The 21,030-nt window shown below is 38.6% G+C and overlaps 1 protein-coding gene across 2 annotated transcripts; it reads left to right on the plus strand.

Moving 5' to 3' along the window:
• Positions 1–705: 705 nt before the first annotated feature.
• LOC122972231 (NACHT, LRR and PYD domains-containing protein 12-like) lies at positions 706–19,664 on the plus strand. Of its 2 annotated transcripts, XM_044339182.1 has the most exons (11): positions 706–759; positions 2,973–3,122; positions 4,101–4,250; positions 6,189–6,436; positions 6,520–8,308; positions 9,847–10,023; positions 11,035–11,208; positions 11,661–11,834; positions 12,304–12,477; positions 15,624–15,797; positions 19,430–19,664. In XM_044339182.1, exons 2-11 carry the CDS (start codon positions 2,992–2,994, stop codon positions 19,647–19,649), a joined length of 3,411 nt encoding a protein of 1,136 aa, XP_044195117.1. In that variant the 5' UTR covers positions 706–759; positions 2,973–2,991; the 3' UTR covers positions 19,650–19,664. The 2 variants fall into 2 exon arrangements, with proteins under 2 accessions (XP_044195117.1, XP_044195118.1); XM_044339183.1 differs by lacking the exon at positions 15,624–15,797.
• Positions 19,665–21,030: the final 1,366 nt, after the last annotated feature.

The raw sequence follows: 21,030 nt of genomic DNA on the forward strand, positions 1-21,030 counted from the left end.
TCCAAATCCAACTAACTTTAGCTTTGTTTGTCCTGTCACCATTTTCTGCTCTCTTGAGTTTGAAGCTATGGATACTGCGAGTTAGCTGTGGTTTTCTTAGCCTTTAGCCATTTGTTTACATGCTGACAAAATATATCCCGAATGAGTTATCAGTTTCTTTTTATTCTCAATTTGCAGTGTAGCCATGGATCTATAGACATTGCTGGATTATCGTGTTATTGAAGAAAACTTATGGAGAACGTCTTTTTTCTGTGATTTCTAATTACATTTGTAGATATTTATTCGATAGGCACGTCACATATAATGATATCGTCGGGGAGTGTAAGTCACGCTGAATCTAAAAAATGTGTGTATTATTTGTGTGTTCAGATTTCACTTTGTCATCGAGAAAGGAAGAAGAGTTTTGACACAAATTGCGGCACACGCCTCTTGTCTCTCCGTCCCTCAGCTCAGTGTGAAGACCTGTCCTAGACTAACAAATAAAACCACAAAACTTAGAAAAAACATCAATTAATTTCCATCCATTCAATACAAAGGTGAGATAAAGTTCTAACATTTCCACCAAAACCCATTTTAATTTAACCTGTTTAAGCCAAAAGATATCCACATAAACATTTATGTTTATGACAAACACACACGCACGTTTACACGGTCACGTGACTTCTTGTAAGTGGCAGTGCCAGTTCAGTCCATAATTCCGTCAGACTCCATTTTAAGATGAAGCAGAGCGTACGAACAGGAACTGTCGCCCGATGCCCGGTGAGTGTTAATAAACCAGTCTCAGTCCAGGAACGTTAGACTTTTTCTTTCTCTTGTTTTCATTTGGAAAAATATATAAGAATGCTTATTGTTTGGCAGAGGCACCAAATTACCGCTTTCTGATTGGCCTCTGTTCTTGATAAATAACGAGACATTATTAATTCGCTCCCTGGGAAACAAACGATAATCAGGGTTTCCGCGGGTCCTTAAAAAGTCTTTAAAAGTCTAAAATCTAATAATCTGAACGCTAGGTCTTAAAATGACTTAAATACGATTTTCACTGAGTTTCTTGAGTTGTCTGAAGTTTCTCTGCTGAGCTTTTTTGGTGATGTAATTAAAGCTCGATTTTTACATGATGGTATGTATGTGTGTGTGTGTGTGTGTGTGTGTGTGTGTGTGTGTGTGTGTGTGTGTGTGTGTGTGTGTGAAAAATTAAATGGTTGTGATAATTCACCTGAGATATGTCTGGGAGTTTTATTGTCAGGTGAGATGCTATATCTGATGAGTTTTGGATGTACTGAGCAGTAGGTTGTTGTGGCTCCAAGACTTGGCTGCTTGGGTTTCCTGCTCACACTAACGGTGATAATATAATAAATAATAATAACGTTGTTATTGGATATGAGGCCTTTTGTGGGGTCATCAGTATTTATACTCTTATCAGTCTGATCTCCCGCTGTGATTGGCCACCGCAGCCTTCAGCTGCAGTGACGTCGAGTAGCGTTTCTCCAAAAGTTGACTCTGTCTCAACTTTCCGGCCGCAGTCCGGTGCGGCGCCGCAGCGGCTACAACGGCCGCAGCCGAGCCGCACTACCCCCATCCAAATGAATGAGGGAACTGGCGTTTTTGCCGCACCGGCTGAATACGTCCCTCCCATTGAGGATGCATGGAAAGACTCAAGAAAACGAAGCGAGGAGAAAGGAAACGAGGAAATTTGTCTGAAGAGATATGAGACGTGCTTTCCTCTGAAGTAATCGACGTCCGTTTCTGATGACGGCTACAGCTGATCACAGCTGGATCAGCTGTCAGTTATCATTGCCAGCAGCTGTTTCCTCTCTGCAGCCTGTTACCGTTATTTTATTGTGTAGTAGGCCTATTAAAGACATGCATATCTGTCGGTAATAACAAAAAGTACTCCCGTTCTAAGGCAAAATGACATTGTACTTATTTATTTTAGGCTTCTTACTTTAGAACATGTGTTGTTGGCTGTGGTTGTTTGTTTTGCTGAGATTGTTTTATTTTTTTTCATTTCCCTGTGTCTTTTAGTGCATTGATCAGGAGTAGAGCTCCTAATGATAATGGCATGTAACTTTATGCAAGCTTACAACTCCTCCATTACCTCCTAAAAGAGCACAAAAGTAGTAATAACCTGCGATATCGCATAATGCAATATGCACACATTGTTTGGTGTTTCTGTTCTTTGCTTGTTCAGGTGAAGTCAGCAGGTTGCAGCAGTAGTGTGCATTCATGAGTGTGTGTGTATGTGTGAGGAGGAGCAGCAGCAAGTAGCAGTGTCAGGGAGCACTAGGAGGAGCACTGACCGAGCACTCAGCCTAGCTCTGTTGGAGTTTTATCTGGTGCTGCAGGCCAACTGCAGCACCATAAAACCCAGGACCTGCAGTTTCTTTTTGACTGCCCGCTCCTACCTGCAGCAAAGTTAAAACCGTCTGCTCCTGCAAGATATGCATTGGGTCCCGCAGAACTCGCAGGATCCCAATCCAGGATCAAATTAGGATCCCAATCCTGATGCAGTCTTCTACTTCAGATCCAGTGGAATATGCAGGAGCTGATGTTAAACATGTTTTTGTTTCCTCTAAGTCCGTAAGAAATCATATTATATTATATTATATTATATTATATTATATTATATTATATTATATTATATTATATTATATATTTTATCATTTTGAGGCCAACAGAGATGCTCACAAACATATCATGTTAAAAAGCTGATTTGTGTGAGCATTAGACACACACACACACACACACACACACACACACACACACACACATATAGGTAAACTCAGCTGATTTCCTGTAAACAGAGAGGGAAGGAGTGACAATAACTGTAGAACTGTAGAGGGAAGAGGAGTCATTGAATATAAATTAATATGAATATTTGTCTCTTGTAACTGTGACTCTTAAACAGACTTGTTTTTCTTGAATCTTGCAAGATCTTATAATCTCACAGTCAGTGTTTCTGGTTTACCTCTCAGACTGACTGAAGTCCTCAAGATGAGTTTTTGTGTGGAGGAAGAGGAGGACAGAGCAGGGTCTCCAGTATCCAGCTGTCCATCAGTGAAGAGTGACTTGTCCAAAGATCATCCGCCAGACTTCAGTAATGAACCTGGACCCTCAGACATGAAGTAAGAGACTGTTTTTAGTTTAAAATGGCCTGAAGATGCTTCGATTATTAGACATGTGTCAATGAAACACTGTAGGAAATGCAATGAAACATACTAAAGGTTAGATTCATAAAATAAGTCCTGGTTCATAACCAAAAATCACAAAGCACACACAAAAACAGAAATATGCATACGGACTCTTCACTCCATTTATAAAGCACAGCATACTTGTGTTACTGTTTTATTAATCTCGGTCATTGTAGAAGTTGGTTTAGTAGCCTGATTTCCCCTCCCAAAGTTCCCCATAGATGGATGCAGACACGCTCATAATCACCTGTTTTCATATAAACAGCTCTGTCTGCTGCACCAGTCTGTAGACCTGTCAATGAAAAGAACGCAATGATGATTTACACATCTGTGCCTTTAAGTTGAAGTCACAGTGAATATTTGTATTAAAAATGTGAAGAAAGTTGAGAAATATTACAGCCAATGAAAAGTTGTTTCATTCAATATAAAATAATGTACATAATTTGCACATACTTTTAAATAAGTATAGATAATTATAAATAACTAGAAGTCCATAAGAAATCATTACAGAAAAAGCACTTAAATTGTTAACTAAATTTGCATGATATAAACAAAGATGATATAATGTACCAACATTTGGACCAAAACACATTTTATTTTATCATTTTGAGGCCAACAGAGATGCTCACAAACATATCATGTTAAAAAGCTGATTTGTGTGAGCATTAGACACACACATACACACACACACACACATACACACACACACATAGGTAAACTCAGCTGATTTCCTGTAAATGGAGAGGGAAGGAGTGACAATGACTGTAGGACTGCAGAGGGAAGAGGAGTCATTGAATATAAATTAATATAAATATTTGTCTCTTGTTACTGTGACTCTTTAACAGACTTGTTTTTCTTGAATCTTGCAAGATCTTGTAATCTCACAGTCAGTGTTTCTGGTTTACCTCTCAGACTGACTGAAGTCCTCAAGATGAGTTTTTGTGTGGAGGAAGAGGAGGACAGAGCAGGGTCTCCAGTATCCAGCTGTCCATCAGTGAAGAGTGACTTGTCCAAAGATCATCCGCCAGACTTCAGTAATGAACCTGGACCCTCAGACATGAAGTAAGAGACTGTTTTTAGTTTAAAATGGCCTGAAGATGCTTCGATTATTAGACATGTGTCAATGAAACACTGTAGGAAATGCAATGAAACATACTAAAGGTTAGATTCATAAAATAAATCCTGGTTCATAACCAAAAATCACAAAGCACACACAAAAACAGAAATATGCATACAGACTCTTCACTCCATTTATAAAGCACAGCATACTTGTGTTACTGTTTTATTAATCTCGGTCATTGTAGAAGTTGGTTTAGTAGCCTGATTTCCCCTCCCAAAGTTCCCCATAGATGGATGCAGACACGCTCATAATCACCTGTTTTCATATAAACAGCTCTGCCTGCTGCACCAGTCTGTAGACCTGTCAATGAAAAGAACGCAATGATGATTTACACATCTGTGCCTTTAAGTTGAAGTCACAGTGAATATTTGTATTAAAAATGTGAAGAAAGTTGAGAAATATTACAGCCAATGAAAAGTTGTTTCATTCAATATAAAATAATGTACATAATTTGCACATACTTTTAAATAAGTATAAATAATCATAAATAGCCTAACTATAATAAAAATATATGAGAGTGCAGTGTTGAATATGGAATTATGCATTCACTGATGCATGCTTTTTGGGATTGTAGAAAAATCCAAAAGATTTGGTTTGATATAGAAAAGTGTTTATTAGAAATAATGGGGGGTAAGACTTAATTTGAATCAAAATTTTGATTTTCAATTTGTTACTTTTCAAGATGTATTAGAAGATACAGTGAGTTATCTGCATAGTTGGATTATTCTTTTTCATTAATTGTATTTAAGAAACTTATTCTCAACCACTGGAAATCCATATAATCTCCCACACTTCTACACTGGAGGTGCACAAAAACATTGATTCACATAAGAATCATGATTCTATCTCTGCTGATTCAGAATCAATTCACATTTTTCAGTCTTGCCATGATGCTGTTTTCCATTTTTTCCTGACATGAGTTAGCTTGCTAAATCCTAGAGATCACGCAATGATGCCGTGCTGGTTTCCACCCAGACCCAACTATGGGGGCAAGAAGGAGGTGAAGTGTAGTGTGTGTCATGGAGAGACCGCTAGCAGTGGAGTACTTGACAGAAAAACAAATACAACCTGCCCCATCGGCAATGAAGGCAATCATTTGGACATATTTTGGATTTTATTATGTCGAAGGAAACAAGGAACTTGACAAGACTAATGCCATTATCAGGTATCGCAGCGTACCTCTGCAGGTTTGTGTGGAGGTGCGGTTTAGGGCATACTTATTTGTAACCGCTTTCTAGCTCGTTTGACCACTACTTCTCTCTCTCTCTCTTTCTGTCTCTCTCTCTCTCTCTCTGTCTTTCTCTCTCTGTCTCTCGTCTTTTTTAAAATGAGTCAGGAAGCCGTCAGCAAACCAAGAGAAATGTCCTCCCCTCTTCCTACTAATGTTTTTGTATTCCCTCATGGCAGGGAAGTACAGTGTTACAGGTTGTGTCTCTCCAAAAGTTGATTCTGGTTCAACTTTCTTGCTGCAGCCCCCTCTCCCGCAGCCTAATGCACAACGCACAACCCGTCAGCCTGGCAGCTGGTTACCTGAGGCTGGAGCAGTATGCACATTGAAATCATGAAGGGAGAAAGAAAGTCATTTTATCTCAATGAAAAACGTAGTCTCCTTCATTCATGTAAATAAGATGGTAATCTGCATGAGATAAAAACTATTTCAGGGATGAGGGTTATCATTCATTGTCCATCAAGGCCTCCACAAGCAGCAGCATGCTGCTCTCTCCTCATTGTCCACTACTTTTTCTCTCCCTCTCCTCTTACGGCATCTTCCCTCAGTCTGGCTGATATTACAGAAGACACCCTCTTAAGGTTGGTAATCTATCAAAATACAAATGACAACTAATGACTGACATTTTAATTATAAAGAAATGTCTTCACAGGGAGAAGAAGAAGAAGAGGAGGAGGAGTGATGTTTCTGTGAAGGAGCAGCTGTCCTGCTGTTCTTTGTGTCTGGACGTCCTGAAGGATCCAGTCTCTACCAGCTGTGGACACTGGTTCTGCAGACAGTGCATCACCTCATACAGGGACCAGTCTGCCTCATCAGGCGACTCCTCCTGTCCCCAGTGTGGAAAAAGATCCAGAACAAGACCTGGACCGCAGACAGACAGTCAGACCAGCCCTGTACAAAGTAAGACAGATTGTTTTTGTGTTGATAATAATAAATAATTGTCAGATTTTCTTTGTTTAGTTTCACATTTTTCTCTGTTTTAGTGAATGATGCTCTCCGGAAGGTTTTAGATGAGCATAAGATCAGTCTGAGGGAGAGATGTCAACATGTGACTGAAGGAACTGATGAAGCAGGAAATGAAACCCTCCTCAACAGCATCTACATTGAGCTCTACATCACAGAGGGACAGAGTGAAGAGGTCAATACCCAACATGAGATGAGGCAGCTTGAGACAGCTTCCAAGATGATCCCCCATGACACTCCAATCAGGTGCCACGACATCTTTAAAGTCTTGTCTGAACAACAGAAACACATCAGAGTCATTCTGACGAGTGGTGTTGCTGGCGTTGGAAAAACCTTCTCAATGCAGAAGTTCACTCTGGACTGGGCAGAGGGCTTGGAAAACCAAGATGTCAGTCTGGTGATTCTGCTTTCGTTCAGGGAACTGAACTTGATCAGAGATGAGCAGTACAGTCTTCTCATGCTGATCCATATTTTCCATCCAACATTACAGAAGGTCACAGCAGAGAAGCTTGCTCACTGTAAAGTTTTGTTCATCTTTGACGGCCTGGATGAAAGCAGACTTTCATTGGATTTCAAGAACAGGAAAGTTGTGTCTGATGTCACACAGAAGTCATCAGTCAATGTGCTGTTGAAAAACCTCATTGAAGGGAATCTGCTTCCCTCGGCTCTCATCTGGATAACTTCCCGACCTGCAGCAGCCAATCAGATCCCTCCTACATGTGTTGACAGGGTAACAGAAGTACGAGGCTTCACTGACGCCCAGAAGGAGGAGTACTTCAGGAGAAGATTCAGTGATGAAGAGCTGTCCAGCAGAATTGTCTCACACATCAAGACATCCAGGATTTTCCATATCATGTGTCAAATCCCAGTTTTCTGCTGGATCACTGCTACAGTTCTTGAGCACATGTTGACTACAGACCAGAGAGGAGAACTGCTCAAGACCCTGACTGACATGTACTCACACTTCCTGCTGGTTCAGACAAAGAGGAAGAAGCACAAGTATGATGAGGGACATGAGACAAGTCCACAGGAGCTGACAGAGGCTGACAGGGAAGTTCTTCTGAAGCTGGGGAGGCTGGCGTTTGAACATCTGGAGAAAGGAAACATCATGTTCTACCAAGAAGACCTGGAGCAGTGTGGTCTTGATGTCACAGAGGCCTCAGTGTTATCAGGATTTTGTACAGAGATCTTAAAAAGAGAGAGCGTGATCTTCCAGAAAACAGTCTACTGCTTCGTTCATCTGAGTGTTCAGGAGTTTCTGGCTGCAGTCTACATGTACCACTGTTACACCAACAGGAAGGAAGAGGTACTGAAGGACTTCCTGGGAAAATACTATAGTTACTCATCCCTGGATGACTTTCTGAAGAGAGCCATGGTGAAATCCTTTGAAAGTAGAGCAGGCCACCTGGATCTGTTTGTTCGTTTCCTTTATGGCCTGTCTTTAGAGTCCAATCAGAGTATTTTAGGAGGCCTGCTGGGTCGGACAGAGAACAGTCCAGAAGTCATCCAGAGAGCCATCAACAACCTGAAGAAGATGAGCACTGAGGATATCTCTCCTGACAGAAGCATTAACATCTTCCACTGTCTGATGGAGATGAATGACCACTCAGTACATCAGGAGATCCAAGAGTTCCTGAAGTCAGAGAACAGATCAGAGAAGAAACTCTCTGAGATTCACTGCTCAGCTCTGGCCTACATGCTGCAGATGTCAGAGGAGGTTCTGGATGAGTTGGACCTGAGGAAGTACAACACATCAGAGGAGGGACGACTGAGACTGATCCCAGCTGTGAGGAACTGCAGAAAGGCTGTGTAAGTCCGGATGTGATTATCAACATTAGAAAGCTGCCTTCTCATCTGAAGCCATTAGTATTACAGTAAAGATAGACACATGAACACTGTAAACCTTGCACATTATAAAAGTTTTAAGCATGTTACACCTGATTCTTACTAAAGTCATATATGAGAAGTGCTTCACTATATGTTCAGTTGTTACAAATTCTTCAAGAGCAAGAAAAACTTTATTTTGTTTTTGGTGTGTCTATACTAATCAAATTAGTAAACACAATGAATCTCTTTAGTTTTATTATTATTTTATGACAAAAGACTGCAGTATTTTACAGTAGAGAGACACATACATGTAATATCTGTGATTAGGTGCAGCTACCAGCTTGTATGTAACGTGAAAAGCAAAAAACAGGGCACAAAAGTCTACAAAGCCCTTGCTACTCAAAGATTAATTTCTTGTGATAGCTGAAGGTGACTTAGATAAGCATGTCAACATTTTCATCAACTCCTCTCTTCTCTAATCTGGATTCGAGCAGGTGGACAGTCAGAGGGCAATATTTAGAGATTTTAATGAGTAAATCAAAAGTGTGTGTGGAAATTAAGCCCTTGAACACCAATACATTTATAAAAAACAGAATTTTTAGTCCTTATCATACTGTTAATGCAACAAGAGTTAGGAACTAATTTCATGGGAGATGAAAAGGAAATGGAGGGACTCCTTCTAAACACCCCTATTTGCTTGGATAAGATGGCCAGTTCTTATGTGTTGCACCTTTAAAGCTATAATATGTAACTATCCCGCATTAAAATGTCTAAAAACAGCTAGACCTATGTTGTATATTTTGTTGAGTTGTGTACTTACATTATCCCAAATGTTTCCAAAAATGTTCAAACCGAGAGAAATCTGTAATTTTAATCAAGGTAATGATCCATTTCATTTGGTCGCCTTAGTGGCGTCATACTTCCTCTACCAAAGAGTATATGTGCACAAAATGCATGTGTCAGCATTGTTTGTCTGCTACAATTGCGTCTACCAGAGAGTATAAGCGTACAAAATAATACATTGGCGTTGTGGCTGTTCGCCACAATGGTGTCTACCAAAGAGTATACACATACAAGGTAGTACGTCAACATTGTGGTTATTCATCAGAAACTGTTATGAATTGACTTTTATTCAGTTTTAAGCCAAATTTTTATGATAAACTTTTTTTTAGATCTTGGTTGTTTTTAACTATACCGGATGAAGAATTTTAGTCATCAGATGTCTGGATCTTAAGTTATCAGAGAAACAAGTTGGGCAACCATTAGCAGCAGCTCAGCTAGCAGCCCCTCCCAGAAGTCCGGTGCTCGCCGAACATTGTCGGAGAAACATAGATTTTTACGTGAAACAACTTTATTCAGTATTTTTACGGGTTTTAATCCCCATTTACATTTGTTTTTGGAGAGGAGGAGACCTCTCTATCACAATATCAATAGTTGTGATAAAAATGTTTGATGTCATATTTGACATCGAATGACATGATGATAATGTATTTTAAATGTTATTTTATCTGTAATCACAGACTTTCTGGCTGTCGACTGTCTGAGACTCATTGTGAAGTTGTCATCTCAACTCTGAAGTCTAAGCCCTCCCATCTCAAAGAGTTGGACCTGAGTGGAAACTGGAACCTGCTGGATTTAGGAGTGAAGCGTCTGTCTGCTGGACTGGAGAGTCCCAACTGTAGACTTGAGACTCTGAGGTCAGTTCACTGACTGTTTTCCTCTTGTACATTTTATGTCTACCCAATTATTTAAAGCTGTGACAGAAATTTCAAATTTAGCTTGACTCATTTTTTTGCACCACAAATCACATCAGGTTTTTAAAGTTTCAGTCAAATGCCCAAACAGTTGGTTTCATTTTGAATCTAGTCTCTAACCAAAAGAGGCTAAAACTTGTAAGAAAACTGTGGGAGTCTCACACAATCACGTACAGAAACACAGCATAAATATGGCACTGCAGGCATGTTTGTAAATGATGGTTCTAGGTTACATTTAGGATTAGGAGAACATGTTCGTCACCATGCTCGGTGCACATTTAATCCAGTTATTGATGATTCAGGGTGTAGTTAAGAGTACCAGTGTAGAGGTGAACGAGTTCTGGGTAAAAACACATACATACATACAGAAGAGACTCATCAAGATTGTGACATAATACAGATTCAGCATTCTGTCAGATTTAGTGAGTGTAGTGAGGAACAGAAGATAAGCCTCTGTGTAGTTAATTAATTAGTTGAATGTGTATGAATGTGAAAGTCTGGTGTTTGGCACTGATCATAGTCAGTCGAGTAATGATGAGAGTAAATCTGTGGTCAGAAATAAGCGCCTCATTATGAGGAAAAATATTTACTTTTCTGTTTTTAATGAAACAACACATTATTATCAGAATTTACAAGAAGATAAAAATAATGCAAACGCCTTTTAATCCAACATGTCTAATTTGATCATTATTACAGACTTGATCAAGGTTAGCAGCATTTTATTAGCTGATCTGTGATGGCATGAATAAGTGTTGATAATGTTGTGGTGACATTTGGATGTCTGTAGAAGGCTGACATGATGATCCTCAATTACACAATGACAAAGTCACTGTGCTCATTTTAGGGAAAAGTTCATTGATTAGGACATAAAATGTTGAATTATACATTTAAAAACTGAAATGATCTGATTATACTCTAATAGGTTTTTATCTACATGATTTATTCTTTATTCAGATTGAGTCGCTGCACGTTGTCAGAGATCAGCTGTGCTTCTCTGGCCTCAGCTCTGAGGTCCAACCCCTCCCATCTGAGAGAGCTTGATCTGAGCTACAACAAGCTGCAGGATTCAGGAGTGAGGCCGCTGTGTGATTTTTTGGAGATCCCACACTGCAGACTGGAGACTCTGAGGTCAGGCACCATTTTAATCACTGTGCTGACATAAAAATCATGTACAAGTTGTGGTGACAACTTGTACACACACACACACACACACGTATATACACATATTTATACATACATACAAAAACATACTTTCAAACATTCAAATCTTAGTTTTTATGTTATTAGTTTTGATGGGATTTGACCTCATAGGTTTTATGCTGATCCACACTAAACATCTTGTTGAGCTTCATATTTAAAACATATTTGATATAACATTAAAAATGAAACACTAGGTGATCCACTCTTAACCTCTTAAACATTTGATTTTCACCTTAAATTGAAACTTATGTTGATGTAAATTTTAAAAAGACATTCATGTTTTCCACACTATCAGGAAATAAAAAATATATGAAGTATCTGCTTGTTCCAAACCTTATGGACATTTTCTTCTTAAGTGACATCATTTATTATTTTTTCAGATTGAGTCGCTGCAGTTTTTCAGGGACCAGCTGTGCTTCTCTGGTCTCAACTCTGAGGTCCAACCCCTCCCATCTGAGAAAACTGGAGCTGAGCTACAACAAACTTGAGGATTCAGGAGTGAGGCTGCTGTGTGATTTTCTTAAGAGTCCACACTGTAGACTGGAAACTCTGAGGTCAGACACCATTTTTGACTTGAATTGAATTGTAGGAAATAAATGTGTTCACATTTCTCCAAAATTCATCCTGACATATTTTGTATCTTTGTAAACTTACGGATGATGAGTAGAACCTGAAATGAATGTCAATGTTTGGCTGCACAATATAATATTTGTATAGATGGAGTCACTGGCGTAGATGGCAGAGTATAAGAGGTGAAGTAACTATGTCTTTATTGAAGTAGCAGCGTGTTGTCATTTATTTTAATGAGAGCTCCTTTTCACTATTTGTATTTGACAGCTTTTAACTTGCATCCTGTTGGGTTCAGGTGTTAGGAAAACATCTACATTCTAAACCTTCAGCTCTCAACAGATTGAGATGAGATGATGAGATAAACTTGAGTAAAACTAAACACATAATGAAACACTGAATGATTTGGAGCATGAACTTTTACCTCTAAAGCAACATAATTTATTCTTTATTTAGATTGAGAGACTGCAGTTTGTCAGAGAGCAGCTGTGCTTTTCTGGTCTCAGCTCTGAAGTCCAACCCCTCCTATCAGAGAGAGCTGGAGCTGAGCCACAATAAGCTTCAGGATTCAGGAATGAAGCTGCTGTGTGATTTTCTGGAGCATCCACACTGTAGACTGGAGACTCTGAGGTCAGACTCCATTTTATACTTCTGTGCTAAGATCAGTATGATGTGAAACCGCAACACCAAGGCAAATTCCTTGTATGTGTAAACCTGCTTGGCAATAAACCTGTTTCTGATTCTCACCATTGTGGTGACACCAACAGAAGGATGATTTTTATGAGGTAAAAATCCCCTTCAAGTTTAGACATTCAAATGTTTTTAAATATGAAAATACTAATTAATTATTACATTTTAAACCATTGTTAACACTATAAAAACATTCTTTCAAACACTGAAACCGTAGTTTTCATGAAGAATCAATCAATAGTTTTGATGGTGCATTGACCTCCGATTTTATGTTGACCCACACTGTACATCTTGTTGAAAGTCATATTTAAAATATACTTAATATAACATTAAAAGTATTACACTGGTTAATTCACTCTTAACCTCTGAAACATTTGATCTTGAACTTAAATGTAATCATTGCTCAGTTAACCCTTTCATGCATTTATTATTAAATCACAGAGTAAAAAATTTTTTATTGTTTACTTTTACTCTTAAACAAGTGAAAAATCATGTCAGTAACTTTTTTTTAATATATTGAATTTTGAAATGTGTCCACTGTAGTGGACACCATGCATTAATAGAGTAAAAAGTGATTTATGGAAATCAATATAGGCAATATATATATATTTATGTTTATATATATATATTATTTTATTACTAAGAGCAAGTGGTATGAATACACATAAGAACATTAGATAACAACAACAATAGAGAGGATATTTGAAAAACAAGACCTAGGCCCAATAGACAGAATGTACCCTTTGTTGCATGACGTCCACTGGAGTGGACAGATATATTTTCAGTCACAGAAAATAATGTACCAGAAAAATATTATTAAAAACTTGATAAAAGTATTTCAAACATCTCATTTAGTTGAAAAATATACTTTTTACCTGTTTTTTTTCTGAGCTACTTGGTGCATTTCCTCTATCCTCCGCCATTTTGAATTTATGATTCAATATCACAAAATCACAGAGAGAGTCAAAAATGATATTCAGATGGAATTGTAGACAACACTTTGGGGGTTCACCACCTGGTAGTTGGGACATGATACTACAGCTGAAATGGTTCAAGATGGCTTCCAAATATCTGTCCACTGTAGTGGACACCATGCATGAAAGGGTTAAATAAAAACAGACATTCATGTTTTCTACACTGTTTGACAACAAAAAAATACAGTGCTGCTTGAAAGTTTGTGAACCCTTTAGAATTTTCTGTATTTCTGCATAAATATGACTTAAAACATGATCAGATATTTACACAAGTCCTAAAACCAGATAAAGGGAACCCAATTAAACAAATGAGACAAAAAAACATTTTTTCATTCATTTATTGAGGAAAACGATCCAATCTTATGAATTTGTGCATGGCAAAAGTATGTGAATCCCTAGGATTATCAATTCATTTGAAGGGGAAATTACAGTCAGTTGTTTCAATTAATGGGATGACAATCAAGTGTGAGTCTGGGAGGCCCTACCTTATTTAAAGAAGATAAATCTGAGTCTTCACTTTCAAACTTTGAGCTTCAAAACACAGGTTTGTGGAAGTGTATCATGGCTCAAACAAAGGATATTTCGAAGGATCTTAGAAGAAGAGTTGCTGATACTCCATTCCAGGCTGGAATGGGTTATAAAACCAGTGGAGTTTGGACTCCACCAGTCAACTATCAGGCAGATCGTGTACAAATGGAGGACATTCAACACCACTGTTACCCTCCCCAGGAGTGGTCAAACAACAAAGATCACACCAAGAGTAGGCTTGTAATAGTCTGTGAGGCCACAGTGGACCCCAGGGTAACATCTAGGAAACTAAAGGTCTCTCTTGCAGTGGCTATGGTCGATGTTAATGAGTCCACCATCAGGAGAATATTGAACATCAATGGTGTGCATGGCAGAGTTGCAAGGAGAAACCCACTACTTTCCAAAAAGAACATTGCTGCCATCTACGGTTCACTCAAGACCACGTGGATAAGCCAGAAGGTGATTAGAACAATGTTCTGTGAATGGATGAGACCAAAATTGAACTTTTTGGTTTGAATGAGAAGAGTTATGTTTGGCAATGAGCAAACACTGCATTCCAGGATAAGAACCTAAACCCATCTGTGAAACATGGTGGTGGTAGTATCATGGTTTGGGCTGCTTTGCTGCATCTGAACCAGGACAGCTTGCAATCATTGATGGAACTATGAGTTCTGAGTCATACCATCAAATTCTACATGAAAATATCAAGGTATCTGTCTGTGAATTGAAGCTCGACAGAAAGTGTCATGCAGTAAGACAACCACTCTAAACACACAAGTCGTTCTACCAAAGAATGGTTAAAGCAGAAGAAGTATAATGTTTTGGAATGGCCAAGTCAAAGTCCTGACCTTAATCCCAAAGAAATGCTGTGGAAGGACCTGAAGCATGTAGTTCATGTTGAGAAGCCCACCAACATCCCTGAGTTGAGACTGTTCTGTAAGGAGGAATGGGTTAAAATTCCTCCAAGCCAATATGCAAAGCTGATAAACAGTTACTGGAAACGTTTGGTTGAAGTTATTGCTGTAAAAGGGGGTCACATCAGTTACTGAAAGCAAGAGTTCACATACTTTTGCCTTCCACAAATATGTAAGATTGGATAATTTCCCTCAATAAATGAATTTAAAAAATGAAAAAAATGTTTTTTTTTGTCTCATTTGTTTAATTGGGCTCCCTTTATCTAGTATTAGGACTACTATTAGGGAATTCTAAAGGGTTCACAAACTTTCAAGCAGCACTGTATATTCAGTATCTGCTTTTTCCAGACTTTTATGATGATATTTTGAGTTTATACTGACTGAAATATTAAGACTAAATATTAAATGAGTTTTTATTGATTCATCATTCCATAAATTTGAACTATTGTAGGTGTCTGGAGAAACAATATGTTCACATTTCTCCAAAATCAATCCTGCTATATTTGGTATCTTTTGTAAACCTTTGGGTGCTGTAGAATCTGAAATAAATTTGTATTTTCTTACTTGTGTTTGGCTGTACAACATGCGATTTTGGAGATTATGAACATTGAATAATTTCAAGCAGGAACATTGTCTTCTAATGTGACATCATTTACTTTTTTTTATTCAGAATGGGTTTCTGCAGTTTGTCAGAGATCAGCTGTACTTATCTGACTCCAGCTCTGAAGTCCAACCCCTCTCATGTGAGGGAGCTGCAGCTAAGCTTCAACAAGCTGCAGGACTCAGGAGTGAAGCTGCTGTGTGATTTTCTGGAGAGTCCACACTGTAGACTGGAGACTCTGAGGTCAGACACCATTTTTACCACTGTGCTGAGATAAAAGTCATTAAAGTCTTAAATTTAACCTTTATGTTAATTTAAATAAAAGCAGACATTCATGTTTTCCACACTATCAGACAATAAAAAACATTCAGCATCTATTTGAATCAAAACTTTTATGATGATATGTGATGTCTATACCAACCAACTTCCCACAATTCTTCCGTTAACTGATATAATCAATTCAAAATGAAACAAGGTCAAAACAACAATTTGGCATTCCACTAACTGCAACAATGTGCTTTGGGATAGATGCAATTAGCTGAGAGATATATGACATCAAAGCTGAAATGAAAATAGATTTAAATTCACTTAAAGAACAAGTCACAAAAGACGTTGAGTCTGAACTTAACAAACTAAAACAGGAGATATACCAGCAACTCTCTGCTAACATCAAAACAATATAAACACATGAAACTCAAATCAATGAAGCAGAGGTGCAAATCAGCGAAACAGAGACAATGGAATATGAAAGGGAAGGATGCACAGTGTAGGTCTTTGAAACAACAGAGAATCCTGCAAGATAAGTTGACAGACATTGAAGGAAGGAGTAGAAGAAATAACTTTCATATCTTTGGAATACCCAAGGACAAATAAGGGAACTTAGCCTCGAAGTATGTTGAGGGACTACTCACAACCAAGTTATCATTGGACTGTCATCAGATGTCAGCCTACAAATCCAATGGGCCCATAGAGTGCTAGCCCAGAAACCAAACCGAAACTCACCACCAAGGTCCATGGTTGTTAACTTTCTGGAATTTAATATCAAGAAGATTGTCCTGAAAAAAGCTTGGCAAAAGGAAATTGTCTTAGAAAGACAGCAGCTGAATTCTGACCATGACTTTGCAACAGAACTACTTCAGAAACATAAGGCATACATCAGGATCAAGAAAATACTGAGTGAAAAGGGGATCTGTTTTTAGGCCCCCCCTCACTAAAATAAGAATCCATTGGGACTCCAGACCTGATGAAGCAGGGATACACCATGGAGATACCCAAATCCACTACCATGGATACAGAAGCAACGATGAAGTGGCTTCAACTGACACAGCCATGCCAACAAGATGGGGGGGAGAAAGGGTGACGGCGCAGCCCGCCAAGCAAGGGAAACGCTACAGGAATTTGAGTGGATTCCCCCAAAGTAATCAGTCCTCCCCTACAGTATGTAATACAATGCTAACTAAATATGGAAGCACCTGTTTTATCTATAAGGCATTATTGCAACAAGTGCCCTGGTATATTAAACTAATGAATATTTGCCCATCTTCCCTGAGTCTATTTTAGTTGCCCCTTCCCCTTTCTTTTTAGAGCAGTTGTCTTTTTAGTTCAGTGAAAATATGGGATATTTTGATTTACTTTGACAATCTTGTAAGATATTTTGTTTTTTTGCCTTACACACACACATCCCCTTTCTCTGGAATGCACTATAGCAGGCACTATCAGATCTTTAAAAGCCTTTCAGACAGTGTTTTTTACTTTGAATGAAGGTGGTCTACTGAGATATACTATTCACACTAAAGACCTCATCTGGATTATACAGCCCTCTCTCTCTGAGAACTTTTTAACCATATGAACAGTTGGACTACTAGAATATGTGAAATATCCACTTTCACCACAAAAGAGGAATTTCCCTCTACCCACTAACAGGGACCAAGGGTGGTGTGAAATCACCCTCATTTGGAAGTCAACACCTTTTTTACTGTGTGCTTAACGATGGCAGGTGAATTCACAATGGAAAAGAAACTCCGAGCAATTGAGGACAGCAAAAAAGAAGTCCTCTCTAATCTTCAAGGAACAGAAAAGAAAGTCAATCAACTTCACATTGCTATGACAAACTTGGCAGAGCAATATGTCAAAATGCAACAAAGGGTGAGTAAATCTGAAGATGATGTGGCAGATACGCTAAAACACATAAAAGTGCTGGAGAAGAATTAAGCCTCACTACAATCAAGAGTGGACTATATGGAAAATAAGAGTAGACAGTCAAATCTGTTGATTGTTGGAGTTCCAGAGGGATCCAAGGGAGCTGATATGGTGGATTTCCTGCGACGCTTGATTGTGATTGTGATATCTTTTTCTGTTTACAAACAGATGTTCATCAGTTGACAGCACTTGGATTCTGACATCATCAATGGCTCCTACAACATTGGGAAGCATTGAAATGCTGAAGAGCCCACTTTTGATTTTGTTTAGCTCAGTAGTTTGGTTTGGAAACTGAGGGACCTTATCTGAAAGTGCCCTCGATACCCTGTGTACCCATGACACTCAAGATTTGCTGAGAGTGTCCTCAACAACATTTAGGAAACTTCCTGTTGGACAAAATCTCAATGCAGTGCAAACCTGTAGCAGAGCTGAGTGAGCCAGTGGGTTACTGCGGACTTAAAAACTCTTTCCCTTTTCATTGCTCTCTCTAGAAGAATTTTAGCAAACCACAAATTATGAGCCATGTTTCCCCCTTTTTTTGTTGGGTGCTACTGGTCAGTTGGTGTCACTGATTGTAACCATGGTAACATGGGTCTTAGGCCTGTTAGCCTTAGTTAGCCTGGGGGTAAGGTGTCTCATTTTTTGGCTTAAAATTAGTCAGTCTTTATTTTTGTGAAACAGTCAAACTTGCATTAGACTAATCTATGAGCAAAATCAAGACTGGCCTAACACTACAGACCAGTGTAAAATACCTTTGTGAAACCAGCCCCGAGGCAGACCACTGGTCATCTTAGCCTTCTACCAAGCCTTAGGGGAGAGCAGAAGAAGCTCAGCATTATACATAAAGAAACAAATGGAAATCAGAGCTAAATATTGAAATTTCAGCTGAAGAACGGTATAAAATGTGTATGACACAGTGTGGCCAACCATACTCATGTTTTTATGGAGTTGCACTAAACTAAAGCATTTCTTGGATAACGTAAATGTAACTATTAAAGACATTATGGGATATACCACTCCAAACAACTATGCTGTGATGTACCTAAGGAACATTGAGGAGGTAGTACAAAGGAGATATCTGGCAAAAATTTTGCTGATAGCCAGCAAAAAAGCTGATCCTACAGGGAAAGAGAAATAGTTTGAGATTCTCTGGTATATCTATTCAATGGAAAAGTTGAACTACCTGCTAAAAGTTAAACGAAATATTTTTGACAAGAACTGGGAAAAGTGGATCATTTACATGAAAATTTATGCCAAGCAAGTAAGTAACAGAGTTGCCCTAGACACCTATTTTTGTTGTATTTGTTCAGTGTTGTATTGTTTAGTGTTTTATTGTATGTGTCTTAATGCTGTTTCGTCCAGAGCTCAAAACCCAAAGAAAATTAAAGTATTAATATATTTTTAGTTTATGTTTTGCAGCACAACATGAGTTTATATAGATGGAGTCACTTGTGGAACTGGCAATTTAAGAGTTGAAGTCACTGTAGCAGCATTTTGTCACTGTTTGTATTTGACAGCTTTTAACCTGCATCCCATTGGGTCTGGGTGTTTGGAGTTTCCATTTTCTAAACTTGTACATTCTAAACCGTCTTCAGCTCTGAACATATAATGAAACATTGAATGATTTCAAGCAGGAACATTTTCCTTTAAAGTGACATCATTTATTCTTTATTCAGATTGAGTTCCTGCAGTTTGTCAGAGACCAGCTGTGCTTCACTGGCCTCAGCTCTGAAGTCCAACCCATCCCATCTGAGAGACTTGAAGCTGAACTACAACAAGCTGCAGGATTCAGGAGTGAGGCTGCTGTGTGATTTTCTGGAGAGTCCACACTGTAGACTGGAGACTCTGAGGTCAGACACTATTGTTTACATGTGTGCTGAGACAAATATAATGTGAAAGTTGTGGTGACACTATCAGGATGATATTGTGTTAATCCACACTGAGCATTTTAATTGTAAGGTCTATTTTCTGCTTCAGTGGTTTAGTCAATTGACTCCATTAGAGCTGCAGATTTAAATCTTAAATATAACAAGAAAAAAATGACACTGGACAATTCACTCTGAACATCTTCCAATTCTATGTTAAATTTAATTAATTTTCCCCTTAAATTTCCTTAGAGTCAAAAACAAAACACTATCAGACAGTAACAAATATAATACCCAGTATATGCTTGTTCCAACACATTTATGAAGCTATGCAGTGTTTATACTGACTGAAATATTCAAACACAAGATGCAATGATGGTTTATGGCTTCACAATTCCATGAAACTGAAATATTGTGGGTATTTTGTGCATCATTGTTTTCCTGTTTTCCCAAAATCCATCCTGACATATTTGATATCTTTGTATACTTTTGGATCTTGAATAGATCTGAAATAAATGTCAGTGTTTTTTACTCATGTTTTGCTGCACAACATGAGTTTGTATAGATGGAGTCACTGGTGGAGCTGCAGAGTTTAAGAGCCACTATGTCTTTACCACAATGTCTTTATTGAAGTATCAGCATGTTGTCATTAATATTAATAAGAGCCCTTTTCACTGTTTGTATTTGAATTTTTAACCTGCATCCTGTTGGGCTGTTCAGTTGTTTGGAGTTTCCATTTTCTGAACTTGTACATTCTATACCCTCTTCAGCTCTGAACAGATAATGAAACATTGAATGATTTCAAACCGGAAATTTGTCTTCTAAAGTGACATAATTTATTCTTTATTCAGACTGTGGGACTGCAGTTTGTCAGAGATCAGCTGTGCTTCTCTGGCCTCAGCTCTGAAGTCCAACCCCTCCCATCTGAGAGAGCTGGATCTGAGAGGAAACAAGCTGCAAGTATCGGATGTGAAGCTGCTGTCTGATCTTCAGGAGAGTCCACACTGTAGACTGGAGACTCTGAGGTTAGTAGAGAGTTGGGCCAGTCTGTGCTGGTTTCAGCAGTATTGAATTAAACACAATTAGTATCAAAGCAAAGATCCAGTATTTCCTGGTGAACTTCCAAGCTTCTCAGTGGCTACTTTCCTCAGTGAAGCTGTGAGAGAGGAATAGTAACAGGCTTCAGGATTGGACAGAAAGTCAGAGATAGAGAAAGAACAGTCAGCCAATCAGATCAGCCAGAAGCTTGTTGTTTTCATGTGTTTGAGTTGATGTGAAGATGACTGTTGATGTGTTCATGTCTGCAGAAAATAAATCTGGATTACAGCTGACAGCCTTACAAGATGTATAGAGACAGTGGTCCTCATTCCTCAAACTGTCGTGCCATCAAATCTGATCTGAAATCGTTTGTT

Source organism: Thunnus albacares, chromosome 21 (genome assembly GCF_914725855.1).
Source record: "Thunnus albacares chromosome 21, fThuAlb1.1, whole genome shotgun sequence".
Lineage (NCBI taxonomy): Eukaryota > Metazoa > Chordata > Actinopteri > Scombriformes > Scombridae > Thunnus > Thunnus albacares.